Raw genomic sequence first — 19,665 nt, 5'->3', positions numbered from 1 at the left:
GTTTATTAAATGTAATTTCATCAGACTTGATGCTTCTATGTATGCAAAGTATAAATAAAAAGATAGATTTAACTACAGTAAGTTGTTTTATAAAGATTTATTCTGCCAAACTTAGCGAAAGTCTGACAGAAAGTATTTGATAAGTAATTATTATGATATGCTTTAACTTGCTGTAACTCTGCTTTATAAATTTTATAAAGAAAAGTTACTTCACTACTCTTTATAAATCACCATTACTGTAAAACCGGTGGGCGGTTAGAAAATTTTATTCCCTACTGAGATACATAAAAGTGGGCGGTAGGTATAAAAAGGTTGACTACCCCTGGACTAAAGTCAAGTAACACACAAACTCTTATATCACAGGCAATTTCCAGGCCCCTTTCGGAATTTTATTACAGTGACACACATGGCCTGTGTCAGTGTAAGACTGGGATACTCATGAATTGGTGCAACCATCTGAGGCATCCGTTGTGCTTTAGTATTTTAATGCGGCATGTCTAAAAGAGAATTCAGCGTGATGTTTAAATAAAAATAATTTTAAATTAAAGAATATGTTTTTAAACTCTTTGAATTCTAAACGATGATTTATTATCATTGTTCATAATATCAGAAAGAAATGCTAACCACGATCGTTGTTGACGTCACAATGCTGGCAGATTCTAAAGCCAACTACTGTCAGGCCCGAGTGTTTGCCATTGTGAAAAGTCACTTTTGAGTTGTTCCCTAGAGTCCTGACCAGTTAGAACAATAATTAATACCTATTTTTCGGGCACGGTCGTGTCGAAGATTACCGAGAACGTTCGAAAATATCTGAATAATTAGCCTTCAACATTTAAGAGAGGCTGCGCGAGCGTGTCCTGTCTTGCGTTTGACATAACAACACAAATTTGACGTTTATATAATGGACGCTGCCTGACGTTACTCATTATTTTAACAGACAATAATAATACAAAACAAAAATAATATCCTCGTTAATACAATCAGCAACTTGTTACTTGTCTAAATTTCATTTGTTGGTTTACTTACGGCTCGTCTTACGTGAGCGACATCAGCGAAGCGATGAGCGGCGCGCGCAACTCAAATGTATAAATGTACAACCAAAAAAAGACTATTTAGGTACGAACATTTTCACACACGGTTATATGTTTGAGTTGTGCATGCCGCTCAATGCTTCTCGCGACTTCGCCTACGTAAAACGTTATAATTGCTCACACTAGCAATTATTGAGCTTATATCGAGTGCTTAAAGTCAGACAACGTTATCTACAAAAAAGTGTTTTTTTTTTTGAGATAACGTTATTTTACATGTACAATCTTTTCTAATTTCTTATTAAATCGTCAGTAAAGTTTAACGCTAACTACAGAAGTTACCCTTGTTTTCATATTTTTTAAAAACTATCCCTATAAATCTTAACATCATCATAAGCAAGATAAATGTACAATACACAATAAATTATAAAATATTAACATTAGGTTTTAAATAAACATTTTCCTTGTTGAGTTACAAGAATCTAAAATAACGATTTTTGGCTATCCTGTAAAGTTGCACTTTTGTAGATAGTGTTGTTTGACACTAAGCCCTCGATATTATGAACCAATCAAATCAAGCGTTGACACGATCGAGATGACGATCATCAAATCTGGTTGGGTCTGCAAGTCAGCTGGTCTAATTAGGCCTTAAGCACGGGCATATTTTCCTTATAGGTTAATCCAGCGCTGACAGAGCGTGTCGGTAAGCCATTATTATGGATGTAATCTAATATCTGATTTATTGTTATGTTCCAGGACTGCTTCGTTCTTGATACTGTCACCGGAGGCATCTACGTGTGGGTCGGAAAGAAATGCAACCAAAAGGTACCTAAGTGAATCTATCAATTAAAATTTATGATACATGAATAATAGAACTTTATAAATGTTCCAATAGCCCAGGGCGGATCCTAGCCTCATCCCCAACTCTTCTATATTAGACCAGTGTCCTCCAAATGTTTGTGCCAGCCGCTCTAGCATATTTGTTGACATTTTATACAACCACTGGAATTTGGGTCTGCCAGTCTACTTTCCATTCAAACTATATAGCCCGCCCATTGGAGTGTACCAAGTTAAACGAATGTGAAGATACATTCTTCTTGGAAGAGGTTGTATACCTCCAGGTTATGCCGAATACGCCATTCTTCTTCTTCTAATATGGGCTCATACATATCCAACGCAGCAGGAGAGGATGTGAGACTTTAGCTGATTTTGTAGACCAATGTAGCACCCTTGAATGTAATGACTCTCCGTTTTATTTCTTCACTAATGACATTCTTGTTTGTTACCAAGAAACCAAGATAAACAATACTATCGACACACTCGAAGAGGTAGTTGATTCGGTGATCTGCACATCTATTCTATACTCAAGGCTAGTGTAGTTTATCATATTATTTATATATTAAAGTCAACACAGTCGAGAGAGGTGCTGTTAAAACAAAGTGATACATCCCTATTACAGGCTGGCTTCTCCCGGTGTAAAATAGTAATTCAGTAGTTATAAGCCGAAATGTAACCCTAACCTCTAGAAACGGCTTCATAAAACATCTAATCTGATTCCTTGCTCGACTACGTAAATATTTTTATTCATAGGTAAAGGCCTTCGTCCGGTGTGTGAAAATCACTTACTGGGCGAAGGTGTAATTAAATTAAATTTTAAAGTATAAATGATGATGGATGTAAGAGATAATTTTAAGACTAAATAAAATATAAAATTCAAATGTTGTAAATTTTGCCGCGCATTGCGCAACGGTAAAATCTTCGCGAGCCGGCGCCAGGGTTAGGCTCGTGATTCGCCGAATCCAAAGATCATCTGATCAGATTTGGCTAATCACTAGGGCTCTTGGTAAGTCGGCGTGGGCTCGGAGGAATTTCAAAAAAAGGGAACCCCGAGAAGAAAAGTTAGTGAGCGTCTGTCTGGTTTTCAAACCATACGAACCTGATGACTACAATTGTAAAAGCCCAAATATAAATTTGTGAAACTTAAAATTAAAAATATAAGAAGACCACGCTACGAGCACGAAAGACCTTGTTTTATATCTATTCCAATCGTTTGTTTGTGAATCCGGGGTTCGATCGACACCTGAGCTAGCCCCTGGAACCCTGGATATCTCAATAGCACTTATTAACAATTACAACTAACTTATTGTAACAATCATAATACCTCAATACATAAATATGATAAACTACCCTAGATAGCCACCTATAGCAGCCGATTGCAGTATTGGGGACTATTTACTTTGTTGATCATAATGGGCATACCTAAACTTTGTTCATGTCTCATTGATCTCCAAGCCCATATTTGCACCGATACAAATTCTATTTGAAGATCTTCAAAGTACCTTACATTCTTGTTTTTGTTTTGTTTTTATAGGAAAGGGCGGAGGTCATGTCAAAGGCTGACGAGTACATGAGAACCAAGAACTATCCGTCATGGGTAAGAAGAACCATCCATATTTTTCAACTCTTCGATTTTATACCCCTTTTACAGATGCATGGATTTACTGCTGACAATACGTATTATCGTGGCAATAACAAAAAATGCACATGTAAACACCTATTATCGTGCACGCTGCAAGATTGCATGCATGGATTAAAAAAGTTCAGAAGTCTCTGAATTTTCACGCGACAATTGGACTGTGTGATATCTGCGCCTGCGCGGTAGAACGATAGTGGTGAACCTATCAGTAAAAAAACCAACTACACCACGCAGACTCATTTAGAGGTTAATCGATTTTCACGACATGTCAAATAGTACCATAAAATGATAACATCGCGTTTCACTTGCTCTTGAAGAATAATATTGGAGAGACAGTCAGCATTTTTACACGTAAATAATTATTATCGCGATAGTTTAAAATACATACTATTGGTGCAAGTAAATCCATGCACGTGGTACAGGCTCTATTATAGAGATCTGACTTAAATAGTGCACACTAAACTTTGTTAGTCATACTTATTATTATAAGTTTTCATTGAACAAAATATGCTATTTATTAGCCGATCATTCCAGTATGAGGGTGAACCGATAAAAAAAACATCAGTTCTGAATTATTGTTATTTTATGTGCAGGTTCATGTCACCAGGGTGCCCCAGGGAACCGAACCAGCGGCTTTCAAGCAGTACTTCTCAACATGGAGAGACCACGGAGCGACTCATACCAGACTGGTCAGATCCGCCAGCGGTAAAGATATTTAATTATTGTATTCTACTTAACAAGGTTAGCGGATGTCTATAAAGCTGTGAGTCACAGGTTTGATTACGCAGCTGGAAAAAAAAATGTACATTGTTTTTTCAATGTGTATTTGATCTAGTGCAAAGATCCAATAGTTTAGGTGAGTGAGTGGCCTGGCTAGCAACCATTCCTCATAAAAAAATTATTAAGAATAATTATTATTATTTTCACTTTGTTGAGTCTTTGTTGTAAATAATTGATTTCAGTAAAGCAGGATTCTCAGGATTGGAACAATTATTCCTATTTTTGGGCAAAATCGTGTCAAAGATTACCGAAAACGTACAAAAATATTCAAAGCTTCCAAGTATGGCCACATGTGGCGTATCCTATCTAGCGTTTGACATAACAACACAAATTTGATGTAAGACATTCACATAATGAAATGAAGGGTGGCTGACATTATTCATTATATTAACAGACAATAAAAATACAAAACATAAATAATATCCTAGTAAATACAATAAGCAACGTTGCTTGTCTAATTGTCATCTCCAATAGTTTCCATTGGCATTTAAAGTAACAAAATAATATGAGAGAAGACTATTTAGCAGTGGCGAAGGGTGGAGGTAGGCTGTTAAAATTCGCTATAAATAGTGCACACTAAACTTTATTAGTCATTTTTTATGTATTTGTTTTTATTGAACTAAGACTACAATTTACAAAATGGTGTTAGTTAGTTTTTAAAAATCAATTAAACCATGCCTAAACGAAACCATAATAGTTTTGGTCTAATTTGGGCAATACGACAAAATTGTGCACACTTTTTCATTCATAGTTATTCGTTTCCGTTGGATTAAAAATACACATTACACATATTGTTGGTTAATTTTTTTAATTCATTAAGCCCTGACTAAACCAAACTATAATAAATAAAAAATATTATTCTATCTATAAAATATTCACAGTTATGTATGATTTAATTGCATAATTTTAGATATTTTGTAGATAGACATGTATTTTTTGACTATTATCTATTAAGCCGTGTTGACACGGTCCAAGTACGATCCAAGTAGACTTGGATAGGAATGATTAGTATGAAGATGTCTCATCCAAGTGACAGCTTCATACTATTTATTCCTATCCAAGTGAAAGCTCCATACTATTTATTCCTATCCAAGTTAACTTGGGTGAGTAGGACGAGGTCCAAGTAGCTTGGATAGGAATAATTAGTATGAAGATGTCACATACGAGTGCACTTGGATAGGAATAAATAGTATGAAGCTGTCACTTGGATGAGCCATCTTCATACTAATTATTCCTATCCAAGTAGACTTGGATCGTACTTGGACCGTGTTAACGCGGCTTTATGGCTTGGTTTCTCAGGGTTTAATTGAATTTTAAAAACTAACCAACACTAACAATCTGTAAATTGTAGTCTTATTTCAATGAAAACAAATATGTATGTCTGAAAAAGTTTAATGTGCACTGTTTACGGCGGATCTTAACAGCCTAGCTCCACCCTTCGCCACTGCTGTTTAGTGTTGCCACTAAGTTGACCAACAGATATTTTTTGGTTTATTTATAATTATTACCACTACCAACTGAGCAGTTCATAATATACGAACTGATCAAATCTAGCGTCAACACGATCAAGTTGGTAGTTGAAAAATAATGTCATTTTTTTACCACCTCCCCCATTATCCCATCGTCACATATCATCAAAATTGTATATCAGACCGTATAGTATACGGTCATCTCTTTCCGATAAGAAAGCTCACGGCGGACTGTGCCACGGTAAAATGTTTTAAGTACAATTTACATGTAGCCGCTACACTCAGTAGCCGCAGCAAACATCTGCTCTTAAAACTGGAAAGTATTCGGTTGCTTTGAGCGTTCGTAAGGATTTGAATGTACTCTGCCAAAATAATTGAAAGGTGACGATGTTGGATATATTATGAGAAAGTTATATGTTTAAAGTAATTCAATGTCTTTGGTATTTTTAGACGAGGAGATGTATTCATCCGACACCGAAGTAGCCACCGCCCGCATCAAGAAGGTTGCAAAGTCCGGTTCAGCGAGAGGATTCATGCCCGACAGAGGGGATGGACACGCCATTGTTTACAGGTGACAAAACAACCACAGCCGGCGATAGTTGCTTTCTTCTATACTTTGCGTGAAAAATCAATTGAACATACATACCTTGAAAACACCTCAGATATTATTATTGACTACCTATCAGTTTTTGTGTATTAAATCAAGGAATAAAAATTATCTTAATTACTAACCAACACCCGGTTCTCGCCAAATATTTTAGTTATAACGTTGTCATTTCCCTCCATTTTCGAAAGTGAAAACACGCTGTCACTTTTATTCTTTGTGGTTTTTCGTCTGGATTCGGGACTTGGAGGTGGACAAATAACACACCGGAATTGTGATCAAAAACGACGAGTTTTATTTGGGTTAATATATTATAATAATAGTTAGATTTTTAATAATTTATTTTATGCGTAGAGCGAGTTAACAATGTTTACTATTTGGCCGTCAGCCGCGTATTACCCGCCATTTTATGTTTTGCTCCCAGCAAGAAGCGTTGTCGAAAAGGCGACAATGGCGACGTTGCAGATATTTTTAAACGGCCGGGATTTACAGCATCGCCGGCTTTATTATTATTTATTTTCGTAATCAACCCTTACTTTTTGTTGGTTTGATACCGACTTGGGCCTCTCCAGATACACAGAGTCATCCCCAAATGGGGACCATTCGGGAGTGTAACAACGTCTACTTGAACTTGCTAACTATATTTGATAAACCATTTCTTTTATTCAATGAATAATTCACAAGATTTTGAGAATATAACATTCCATATATTGAACATTCATAACTTGAAAACACGTCAGATATATACTAGAAAAATCATATTTGAAAAAAATACTATAATATTCCTCGATTTAATATACAAAAACTGATAGTCAATAATAGCGCAATTTGATAAGCATTTCATGTATGACCTACTAGTTTAAATTGTAGTAATTAGATACCTCGTAGCATAATTGGTTAATGTACAGTTGGCGCAATACCAGTGGTTATACGGGTTCAAATCCCGTCGAGCATCGTATTTTTTTCTAGTGGATATATCGTCGCTGTAGGATTGGTTTGTCGAATAGACAAATGTTCAGGAGACGAAAAACAAATTTCATAATCCTATATTTAAATACATGGAGATATTTAAATTGTTATTTTTACAGCATATGAATGATGTATTCATTACCATTGCAAAGTAATTTAAAGAAAAGGATGGTTCTGGTCCATTTAGATACAAAAAAACATTCTGCATTGAGAGTTTGATTTCGACAAAAACCGATATTCCACAAACCAATCCTATAGCAACGATATATCTGAGGTGTTTTCAAGTCATGTATGTTCAATATATTATTCTGGAATGTTACATTCTATGAATTATTCGTTGAATAAAAGAAAAATGGCTTTTTTAAGAAACAAATTGTCACCGATGGCTTCGTTTTATCATTCCTTGCATAGAATCGAACGCCTGGAGTTGGTGGAAGTCGCAGACTCTTCAGATCCCGAGAGAAGTGACGAGAACGGAGCCAAGTTTGGACAGTTCTACCAGGGAGACTCGTACGTCATCAAGTACGAAGTCAAGGAGGGAAGCGGTTTCGTCATTTACTTCTGGCTGGTGAGTAATTATTTTCTATACAAACTGAGATTAAAATATAGAAAAGTGACCTAAAAAAAAACCACCTAGAAAAAACAATGCTTGAAATAGCTACGAATTTTAGATTTATATAATTTCGGATCGATTCGATTCGATCGGATTCTGGCCTATGTAACATAGGAATTGTATCCACTTGCACCGTACCTGATCACAATGTTTTTTTTTTAAGCCATGTTCAATCGCAAGACAAACATAATATTGACTGCTTAAACTGCAAACCAGCCAACTATACTTTTGACCAAAAATGCGATTTTGATGGCATGTTTTCTATGCTCACACAAAATTTCAAACTCCTAAGCCTACAAATAAATGCGTTATCGTTCTTCACACAAAACACCCAACTGCAGGAGCCAAATTTTTCTTTATATAAAAATGTTCTTTATATATACAGCGATTCCTCAATCATAACTAGACCAGTAGTGTTTGTTTTCATTGAGAATTATGACAATATCTATGGTAATATATGTACTACAATAATATAAATAAGAAGAACAATCTATGAAAACTCACTCAACTCATCGATTCCGTCACAAGACGTGCTGCTATTGTCACGAGTTATTCACTCGACATAGTAATCTAGGGATTGCAATACCGAATGAATATTTCAATACACCGGTATTTTTTTACAATTTTACATTAGATAAGTATGTAGGTACCTACCAATAATTCTAAAATCTGCACGTGTCATTGATGGTCATCAATGACGTAACATCCAAGAACAACGTAAGTAAACTAGACATCGCGAACACGACAAAAAATACAGTCCTGTCAAACCTTGTATGTTAATTAATCCCTACATTTTGTTTCCAAGCAGTGAGCTGGTTTTTTTTAAATTGAAAGATATTTTTGTTATTACTAAGTTTTGGTAGCTATTTCTAGATATACCTAATGATTCTCCTCGATTTGCCGCCCTTCGAGTAACTGCCACCCCCAAGAGACGCTCAATCTGCTTACCCCCACGGGATGTCACTGCTAATATCAATCTCACCAGTACATCATTACCTCGTGATTATAATCTGATGTCATCATCCTTATTACTCCATCCAGTGTATTCTTGTATCAACTAATAAACCCTCATCTCAAAAACCAAGCAACAACGATTCTTCATACCTCCAGATAATATACAATAAGTTTATAGCATATGGTCACACTAATGTTATCATTTTGGTTATATATTTTTGTTTAATTATTTCAGGGCAAAGACTCCACTATCGACGAAAAGGCAGCCGCCGCAATGCAAGCCGTTGCCATGGACAACAAGGTAAATTCCTACCATATTTACCATATATGGAATGACTTTTTCGTCGCTGTAGGATTGGTTTGTCGAATAGACGAAATGTTCAGGACACGAAAAACAAATTTCATAATCCCATATTTAAATACATGGAGATATTTAAATTGTTGTTTTGACAGCATGTGAATGATGCATTCATTACCATTACAAAGTAATTTAAAGAAAAGGAAGGTTCTGGTCCATTAAGATACAAAAAAACATTCTCCATTAAAAGGTCAATTTCGACAAAACGGATATTCGACAAACCAATCCTATAGCGACGATTTGTTGATTGTTTGAAATTTTCGCTTTGTTTTAATCACACATTACGCTGGGTGGTTTCAATATAACATCACATAATTTTAAAGAAATGAACACAATCTAATATCAGTAGCAAAGGGTAGAGGTAGGCTGGATCCGACATAAATAATGCACTCTAAATTTTGTCTTTTCATTTGTTTTTAATGAACTAAAACTACAAATGGTGTTGGTTAGTTTTTTAAAATTCATTAAGCCCTGCATAAACCAAACCATAATCTATATAAAATATTCTCTCATGTATAAAATATCTAAAATAATGTATAATTTAATGGCATAACTTTAGATATTTTATAAATAAACGAATATTTTTTGACTGTTACAATGGCTTGGATTAGGCAGGGTTTAATTGAATTTTAAAAACTAACAAATAATACCATTTGTAAATTGTGGTCTTGGTTCAATGAAAACAAATATGGATGACTGACAGATTTTAGTGTGCACTATTTATGTCAGATCTTAACAGCCTACCTCCACTCTTCACCACTGCCTAATAATTATTGGAATTTAAAAATCAATTTTCTCCAACAGTCTCCCAATCTTGATTGATAGAGCTATAATAGAATCATTTTACTGACTGTATAGCTCAGTGTTCTATCTGACGTTCTTCTGACCTGCTTTAGACCGTGGATACCTACCGGCGAGGATCTGACTTTCGAAGAATGATTTCCTTAAATAAAATATTACTTTTTTACATTTCAGCTGGACGGAGTGGCTGTGCAGGTCAGGGTACCGCAAGGAGAAGAACCCAAACATTTCCTGAGGATGTTCAAGGGTGAGTTACATAACCTTCAAATATTAGAGTAGGAAGTTCAGGCTGGACTGGATTTACTTTTGAAGGGTATCTGGAAATATGGCGGCCTCCAAAAACAAAAATAATTATTTCGGATAACGGCAGATAAGACGCCTTTACATGTTTTTGGTGTATCTATCAGGTGTCCAAGCCATATAAGACAATGATTGGTCTTATTGGAACGTAGCACTTTCATTAGACTGACGCGAAATTTGTCACCAAACACAAGTGGACAGTGGACAAGTGGTGTACATAAATTTAATGTGAAGGCTGCTACATCGGACCGTCACCTCGGATCACAGACTTGAACATTCAGATCTGACCGTGGAACTCCGTCAGGTGAAAATTATTCTCAGTGATAATATAATTATTACTTTGTCATATTAGAACATGCAATACCCTCAGGCATCGCCTCCACATCCTGAAGCGGGCCCCCCTACATATCGCTAAGGATAAAGGCACTATGATGGTGTACAGTAGCGTTTTCCAAATGGAGTACGCGGTAAAATTAACTTATTGGACGCTAACGACGCGCCTAGTGTATAACGATTAGGTGGCCATTAGATATTATTAGCATGCTATTTAAATGTGGTGATTAATTAGTTATTATCTAGTCATATATATTTAGTGTCTTTTAATACATCCATTTGAATTGTGGAGTTGTCGAGTATCGATACACAATTAAAAATTGTATTGTACAAGCATATTATAATTTTAAATAATAAAATTACCGAATGAAAATAGCGCCTTTTGCAAAGACTTTTTTTGCTATGAGAGCAAATTTGTGATGTGTGTTTATCTCACTTATTCAATTCAATTCAATTTATATATTTTTAACATATTGTGGACATTACAAATTATAAGTTTAAGACGTTCACAACATAACATTTAGAAACAAAGAAATATAAAACAGTATTACATAAAAAAGAGAGAGATCGGTATGTTATTAAACAGTAGAAATATGTACATACAGAAATATTAATTAGATAGGTACATGGAAGTACACCGGATGAGTTAAGCAGATCCTATTTTAAAAATTTATAAAATAACGTCCACCTATACTCATTCTCACGTAGGTGGAATATAATATCAACACCCGAAGCAATTTTGTTGAACATAGTTATCTGGTCGAGTCGCTACGCCGGGCCCCCAGGCTAAAGCCCTATCAGCCCCACCTTTGTGGGAGCCATGCCCTCAGGTGTAAATTGTTCTCACCGATAATCTTTGTCATATTTCCAGGAAAACTCGTCATGCATCTTGGAGGCCATGCATCATCCTTCAAGAACCTCAACGAAAAAGACAGCTATGATACCGACGGTACCAGATTATACAAGGTGAGTGTTTTGCTATACATACTCTATTAATCATCATCTTGTAAGCCTCGTAAATCCAGGATTATTTTCCTCAACATACTTATAGTATAAACCAGTGGTGAGGCTTGGAGGCTCTTAAGATTCAACATAAATAATGCACACTAAACTTTGTCAGTCATACTTATTTGTTTTCATTGAACTAAGAATACACTTTGCAGATGGTGCTGGTTAGTTTTTTAAATTCAATTAAACCCTGTGTAAACCAAACTGTAATAGTTTAGGTATGCTATGGGCGATCCGACAAAAATAGTGCACATTTTTTCAGTCATACTTATTTGTTTTCGTTGAACTAAGAATACATATTATTCGTTAGTTTTTTAAAATTCATTAAGCCGTGCCTAAGCCAAACTGTAATCGATAAAAAATATTCTTCTATCTATTAAGTAGGTATCCAAAATTATCTATGGTATAATGGCATAACTTTAGATATTTTATAGATAAACAAATGAGGCGTCTAATTACAACGTTTTTATGTTTCAAGCTTCAATAATTTGTTTTAACGTGAGGTTATTTTTTCCATTGTACTCTATGTCGAAATTAGAACCAAATGGCAATTTGTTTCAGCCGATAAACTCTTAAATGTAATAAATATAGGCAAAATAAAATTGGACGTAGCGCTATTTGTATGTCACTTTTTAATTTATTCCGCATAAGGCAGATAATTCAGTGGCACTGTCATGAGTTTACCAGGTGCTACAGCATGGGAGACGCCCTTTTCAATATTGAACGTTCCCTTATTGGTTGAATTAGCGAATTCAACCAAGCTTTAAATATTATGAAACACAGACTTGGCGCTTTTTGTAATAAATCGAGACTTAAAATATTTTTTTTCACAGGTTTATGTCGCGTTTTGGAATTTATAGATCAATACATATTGTGTAAAATTATACAAAGAATATATTGTGTATTTTTTTTTTTTCGATTTTGACCAAATGTGGACTTATCGCTTTTTGGAATTAGACGCCTAAAATATTTTTTGACTATTTTCTACTACGGCTTGGATTAGGCATTGTTTAATTGAATTGTAAAAACTAACAAACACTATCCACACATTGTTGGATCTTAATAGCCTACCTCCACCCTTCGCCACTACTGTAAGTGGGCTCGCACATCAGAACTCGCCGCATGCGTCTTACGACGAATTCGTCGATGTGACGTCATCGTAAACCAAGAAACAAACGTTATCAAATGGAGCTTCGCAGATTGGCCAATGCAACTGCGACGCGAGACGATCCGCAGATGTAACATGTCGCATTTCATACAGCCTGCATGTTGTATCTAATAAAAGTCGACTCCGCGCACGCGCACAGCTGCACAAACGGCCATTTCTCTCCAGACTGTCGATATTGCTAGGCAGATGTGCGAGGTTTTATCAAGGAACACCGCCTGCCCGTTCTCGGAAGCTTTGATTTATGGCGGTTAGGCACACGAGGCGAGTTGTGATGTGCGAGCCGGCTAAAAGGTGTCATACGGGTCATAGCGTATTGTCAATTAGTGTCTACAATTTCTTTCTTTTGTTTTTCGCTTCATTTTTTTAATTTAAAATTCATAATAATACCAAAACTCCATCTTTCTGCCTTCAACATTTTTACACATTATCAGATATTTGAAAATATTTCTTTGTGATTACAGATCCATGGCAATGAAGAAGGTGATGATATGCGCGCTGAACAGGTTCCCGAAGTATCATCATCCTTCTCGCACGATGACGTCATGCTGTTGGAGACACCAGAGAAAAACTACGTATGGTTAGGAAAGGTAGGACAATCTTTTCTAATAATCTTTGTATAGCATAGTTTTAAGTGTTCTTGAAAAATTTATAACTAGTATTTTTTAACATCCAGCCGGAGCGAAATTACTGTCAGAGAAGTATAATTTTGGAACTTGAGAAAACCTTGAGAACCAGCACACTAGAACTCACTGTCAATGTAGAGAAAATCAAATATATGGTTGTATCCAGATGGCTGGACAAGCTTTGTAATACTTTCAGGGTGCACAGCAGCCCTTTTGAGAGGGTCAAAAATTGTGTGTACTTGCGTATCTATTCTATACACAAGACTGCTATCGGCAGCTATGAAGGCAAGTTTATCATATTTATATATTGAGGTATTATAATTGTTATAATAACGTCGCTGTACGATTGGTTTCCCGAATAGACCAAATGTTCAGGAGACGAAAAACAAATTTCATAATCCTATATTTAAATACATGGATATATTTAAATTGTTATTTTTACAGCATATGAATGATGTATTCATTACCATTACAAAGTAGTTTAAATAAAGGGATGGTTCTAGTCCAATTAGATACAAAAAAAACATTCTGCATTAAAAGGTCGATTTCGACAAAAACGGATATTCGGGAAACCAATCCTATAGCGACGATAAGTTAGCTGTCTAAACTGTCAAAACTCTTAAAGTTAATACAGCCAAGAGAGGGGCTGTTAAAACATAGCACTTTTTGACAGTTTAGACGGTTAACTTATTGTAACAATTAACTGCCTCAATATATTATAAATAATATGATAAACTACCATTGATAGCCACCAATAGCTGCTTTGTGTATAGAATACACCCACTGAAGTCCTCTATTAACTATGAGGGTAGCATGGAAATCGAAATTAAAAGAAGACTAAAATTGTGCTAAAAATCTCGCCTCGGACTAACCAAGGTGACTTGAAATGCATCTTGTACAAAACACTAATAAGACCAGTTGTGATATATGGTACGGAAACCTGTGCATGGGTACACTTTGGATCCATCCATGACACATAGTCAATGTGGAGACAAAGATACAATAACGAGTTGTCCATTAATTAATTGGAGTGCCTTCCTTAGATGGGAGTCACAAATGACAAACTTACATTTGGGAAGTCAGAAAGTAAACAAAGATCTAGTCGACCTCGTAGAAGATAGTGTTTAGTTGAATTTAAAGACTTTGAGTTTTCTAAACTAGATAGAAGCGGCATTGCACAGAACTGCATGGATGCTAAAACACACGTAGGATTGTAGCGCCAGAAAGAAACGGAGACCGCCTTCTAAAATTATAATATTATCATATAAAAACCAATAACCCTGATAGAATTTTTAGTTATAGCTAGTGGAACCTGTTTGGAAAACACTGTATTAATGACACATTTCGGAGAACCATTCCTTGCTGATTACTGTCTAATTCTTTAAATTTTAGTCATGTTTTTATAAAATTATTCGCTTAGTAATTTATAGTAATTGTTGTAATTATGTATTGCAGGGATCGTCTTCCGAAGAGAAGAGCACATACCAAAGCTTCGCTGATACGTTGTTCGGCAAAGACAAAGAGCTGGAAGTCGTCCAAGATGAGCAAGAACCTGAAGGTTTCTGGGAAATTCTTGGTGAGTTAAATAATTCATCCAATGATTATGACCACACTTCACTGTAACTGTAAAACTGGAATCAAGGCCTGACAAAATCTAAGCTCAAGTGCGACTAGGGATAAGTTAATTCTCTACATCAGGAGTAGTCAACCTGGTCCCTACCGACCACTAGTGGGCGTTCCAGCATTCATGGTGGGCGGTAGGGGTTTTAAAAACATTTTCACTATGCTTTCATAAAATTCAAGAATCATGCTTTAGGGCTGTTAATCATATTATGACCAAAGAAAGAAACCGCTTGAATATTTCCAAAAGAGGAGGCCTTCGTTTGTTCCTCACAAAAATTTTGCCAGATATCCAGTATTTAGTTTCACAGCATCAGCCTCAGGGATCTCATTAAGGCGATACTTCAGTGAAACGGCAAATAATTTTCAACTATAGGCGCGACGAAATTCGCTGGCAGTTTGAGAGCGAACGTCGAGGTGTGAATACGTCAATTTGTTTCGTGATGGCGACGGGGATATTAATTCTTAAATCGTATAAAGATGACTAAAAATGTTACCCATTTACTTGAAAAAGAAAACATGTCAATGAATACATTATTATTGTTACTAATAGAACAATAAACAGAACATTAAATGTACGAATGTTGTATTTATATGACAAATTATATTTCGTTCGGCACGCGTCATTTGCATAATCCGCGTATCGTCTAGCCACGATCTTTTTAGACCATACCTCTACTGAAGTATAGCCTTACATATCTGGGGCTACACATCATGGTAGATAGGATTTTGCAAAACGAAATATATACAGTGGAGCTACGGCATGCTGGCATGACCTAGGAAGATGCAAAAAGGTTTTAATGGTTTTACAATATAGTTAAATGTAATTTTTTTAAATTTCTGTCTTCCAGGTGGTGCACCTGACTCCATCCCCGAGACTTCCACACATCAAAAGTCCAGGCTGAGGGTAGGAAGGGAGCCACATCTTCTGCAGGCCCATGTCAACTACGCCGGAAAGGTTAAACTGCAGGACATCGGCGGATACGTGCAACATGTAATAATAATTATTATATTAATGTTTATTCGTGAGCCTGCCCTTTTCAGTCCTGATTCTGGCATCGTTGCCTATTTGCTTTATTACATGCCGTTATTGGATAGGTAGTCCAACATAGCTCTCTTTGTTAGCTTCTAACATTTTTCGTAATTGGTTCTATAAATTGAATTATCGAATTGCAGGACCTCGACGATGATTCTATGTTCCTTTTGGACTCCGGTGAAGAGATCTACGCTTGGATCGGAACCCACGCTTCCCAGCAAGAGAAAGATGCTGTGCAGGCTGCAGTTGAAGTGAGTTTATTCAATTAATTACATTTGAGGCATCTAATTACAAAAAGCGACAAGTCCACAATTCAATATTTTCAGGAAACGACGTTTTTATGTTTCAAGCTTCAATTATTTGTTTTAACGTGAGATTATTTTTTCCGTTGTATTCTATGTCGAAATTAGAACCAAATGGCAATTTGTTTCAGCCGATAAACTCTTAAATGTAATAAATATAGGCAAAATAAAATTGGACGTAGCGCTATTTGTATCTCACTTTTTAATTTACTCCGCATAAGGCACATATTTCCGTGGCACTGTCATGAGTTTACCAGATGCAACAGCATGGGAGACGCCCTTTTCAATATTGAACGTTCCCTTATTGGTTGACTTAAACACGCGCGAAATCAACCAAGCTTTAAATAATAAGAAACACGGACTTGGCGCTTTTTGTAATAAATCGAGACTTAAAATATTTTTTTTCATAGGGTTATGTCGCGTTTTGGAATTTATAGATCAATACATATTGTGTAAAATTATACAAAGAATATATTGTGCGTATTTTTTTCTCGTTTTTGACTTTATGTGGACTTATCGCTTTTTGGTATTAGACACCTCATTTGTTTTACATTTTAACGGTAAACAAATTTATAACTCAAGCAACTATGTTCCACGATAGGTACATAGATAGGTCATAAGTATAGCAAATAAATAATTGAAAGACATTATGAAACTCGTCATTGAAACAATGAGTAAAGAAACAACCCGCATCTGCGACGATGACTCATTCACGATGAGAAATCAGAGCAGAGACGGAGAGAAGAGTTCGATACACTTAGGTAATTAATATTTACGAGTAATTAATGAGTAATTAATGAGTAATTAATGGTAGAATCGTATTGTAGTGTCCGTCAAGAAGATCTAGGCGATAACCGCGAGCCGCTGTAGTCGAAGTGCGATAAACTAAATAGGAGGGGCTTGTTATTTCTCAGTTTTAAGACGTGGACAAGTCGTCAATAACTAGAAGTCGTTGCAGTCGAATTGCAGTTAAAAGTAGGAGGTGCTAATTAGTTCACAGTTTTAACACGTTGACAAAAAGATCTTGTTTGACAGCATTTTTAATAATGTGTTAACCAGGGATATATTTGCACCCACAGTGGACAAGTGGCAAAGTGTACGCCTTTAAAGAGCTGTTTATTCATTAATACAAAGCAAATTTCAATTAGGCGAATGTAAGAAAATGCCAATTTACCTTTTAATTTGCCAACAGGAGCACTTGAGGACGGACCCGTCCGACAGGACCTCAGCGTCCACCGTCCTTGTGATCGTCAAGCAAGGAAAGGAGCCTCACATCTTCAAGAGGATGTTCGAGGAATGGGACGAAGACATGTGGACCGTAAGTACATCGTTCTTCTTGATGAGATCTCATTTTAGAAGATCATTGAATAAAACCTTGCTCTATATGTTTTATGAGAAATTGAGTACAGATGTGTTTAGTATGATGATTAAATTAGCTGCAAGTCATTTCGCATTGCAGATTTATCAGTAATATAACTTGAATTTGTCAAAAATTAAATCACCTTTTCACTCTCTGCATGATGAGAGGCTGCATGGTTCGCTCTCTTATCAGTGACGTTACTTCTAAAATCATCCGCACACCCAGTATTTGTCGCAAACATCTGCTCTTGAAGCTCAGTATACCGTTGCTCTGAGCCTAGTACTGTCAGAATGCAGGCATCAAATAGACGGCTTTTAGTTTTAACCGAGGACAGTCGTAAGTTCCAGACATCGAGATGAATATTTCTCCAGCCATTCCCATTCAAGACAAAGTTTAGTGTGCACTATTTATGTCAAATCTCAACAGCCTACCTTTACCATTCGCCACAGCCTTGTGTTTGTAAATGCTGAAAGAATTAATGAGAGGTGGTCATTGTATGTTTCCGGGACTGCCTGTCTAGTTCCAAATAGTTTTCATTTTACTAATTATTTTTAATTTATTTTTTCAGAACCAACTGTCTTACGATGACGTCAAAAGCAGAGCGATCCAATTGAATGAGGTTATGTAATCCTACAGTGCCTTGTCAAAGAAGAACAACTTAACGTTAATATTAATTGTAACAATAGTATTTACAAGTAGAAAACATCCAGGCGTTGAAAATTGAAATAGTTTAAGTCGATCAGTTAAAACAGTAAAGGAATTACAAACTAACTACAATGAATGGTATTATAAAAAGTACTTACTTACTTAGGTGTTTTGTTAACTTGGTTGGACTTACAATGAATAAGTTCTTCAGTTGTAAATGGTTTATGTTTAGTCCAACTAACCTAACCTTGTCATGTTTTAAAATCAATTTTAATCTGAAATACCATTAATATCAGCTATATAATTATGTAGGCATTATAGTAGACATATCTTTTTTGTTCAACTCAGTTGGACTTACAATGAATTCTTACACTGTAAATGTCGTAGATCCCAAGTTTGAATCCTGATTCTGGCAGATATGCATATTATTTTGTGTCAAAGTATGGACTTAATATGTTGAGCAAGTGGCTAACATCTATTTCTCGTGAAAAACAAAAAAATCTGTTAATACAAACCTTCATACTGTGGTGACCCATATGAATCTATTACAATTGGACATGGTTAAAAGAAAAAACTAACTCAAGTTACCAAACTTTGGCTTTTATATGAAATAATAATATTACAAGGGACTTAGCTGTCTTATAAAGACAGTTTGGACTTAACAGGATTTCAATTTTCAACGACTCGATTGATTAATCTTAATTTGATTTTATTCGCACAAAAACGTAGTCTTCCGATGTTGGAATCGTCAAATCTTCATTTAAAAATTTGTCACAATTTTTTTACAAAATAATAATATATTTTATTATATAGAGGTATAAATATTACCATTTAATGTCTTCAGGATTAGTATAGAAAATAAAACAAAACACACTTGTTATACTTTTAATATTTAAAACTAATATTTAATGAAGAAAAAAGAGAATTTATCAACAAAATTTGTACATTTTTGTATTTTTAATAAGATTATACATTAAAAAATATATAAAATTTAATATTTTGTTTTAATTTAATGTATTTTATTGTGTCCTGAGCATGGCCCCCACATCCTGAAGCGGACCACCAGGCCAGGATCTTTGGCGGGCCCCCCTACCTATTACAAAGGTTAAAGGCAGTCTGACGCTCTACAGCGGCGTTTTCTAAATGGTGTTGGAGGTCAATAAAAATTCTGTTTATCTATTTTTAGCGATTAATAACATTTCTAATTATGGAGTTGTC

At 35.5% G+C, this 19,665-nt stretch overlaps 1 protein-coding gene across 1 annotated transcript in view; it reads left to right on the top strand.

The window, feature by feature from the left end:
• Positions 1-19,442, top strand: part of LOC147076645 (gelsolin-like) — a 94,155-nt gene extending 74,713 nt beyond the window's left edge. The window contains exons 10-23 of the mRNA XM_085940386.1: positions 1,785-1,853; positions 3,400-3,462; positions 4,098-4,209; positions 6,204-6,324; positions 7,738-7,894; positions 9,129-9,194; positions 10,227-10,299; positions 11,557-11,651; positions 13,323-13,448; positions 14,940-15,060; positions 15,956-16,098; positions 16,281-16,391; positions 17,635-17,760; positions 18,371-19,442. Coding sequence (XP_085796512.1) covers positions 1,785-1,853; positions 3,400-3,462; positions 4,098-4,209; positions 6,204-6,324; positions 7,738-7,894; positions 9,129-9,194; positions 10,227-10,299; positions 11,557-11,651; positions 13,323-13,448; positions 14,940-15,060; positions 15,956-16,098; positions 16,281-16,391; positions 17,635-17,760; positions 18,371-18,430 — 1,443 coding nt within the window. The 3' untranslated portion in view covers positions 18,431-19,442. The remainder of the gene's footprint in view (positions 1-1,784; positions 1,854-3,399; positions 3,463-4,097; positions 4,210-6,203; positions 6,325-7,737; positions 7,895-9,128; positions 9,195-10,226; positions 10,300-11,556; positions 11,652-13,322; positions 13,449-14,939; positions 15,061-15,955; positions 16,099-16,280; positions 16,392-17,634; positions 17,761-18,370) is intronic.
• Positions 19,443-19,665: the final 223 nt, after the last annotated feature.

This window comes from Rhyacophila brunnea, unplaced genomic scaffold (assembly GCF_057557595.1).
Source record: "Rhyacophila brunnea isolate RB1 unplaced genomic scaffold, BYU_Rbru_1.0 scaffold_13, whole genome shotgun sequence".
Taxonomy (NCBI): Eukaryota; Metazoa; Arthropoda; class Insecta; order Trichoptera; family Rhyacophilidae; genus Rhyacophila; species Rhyacophila brunnea.
This window is presented reverse-complemented; position numbering and strand designations above follow the sequence as displayed.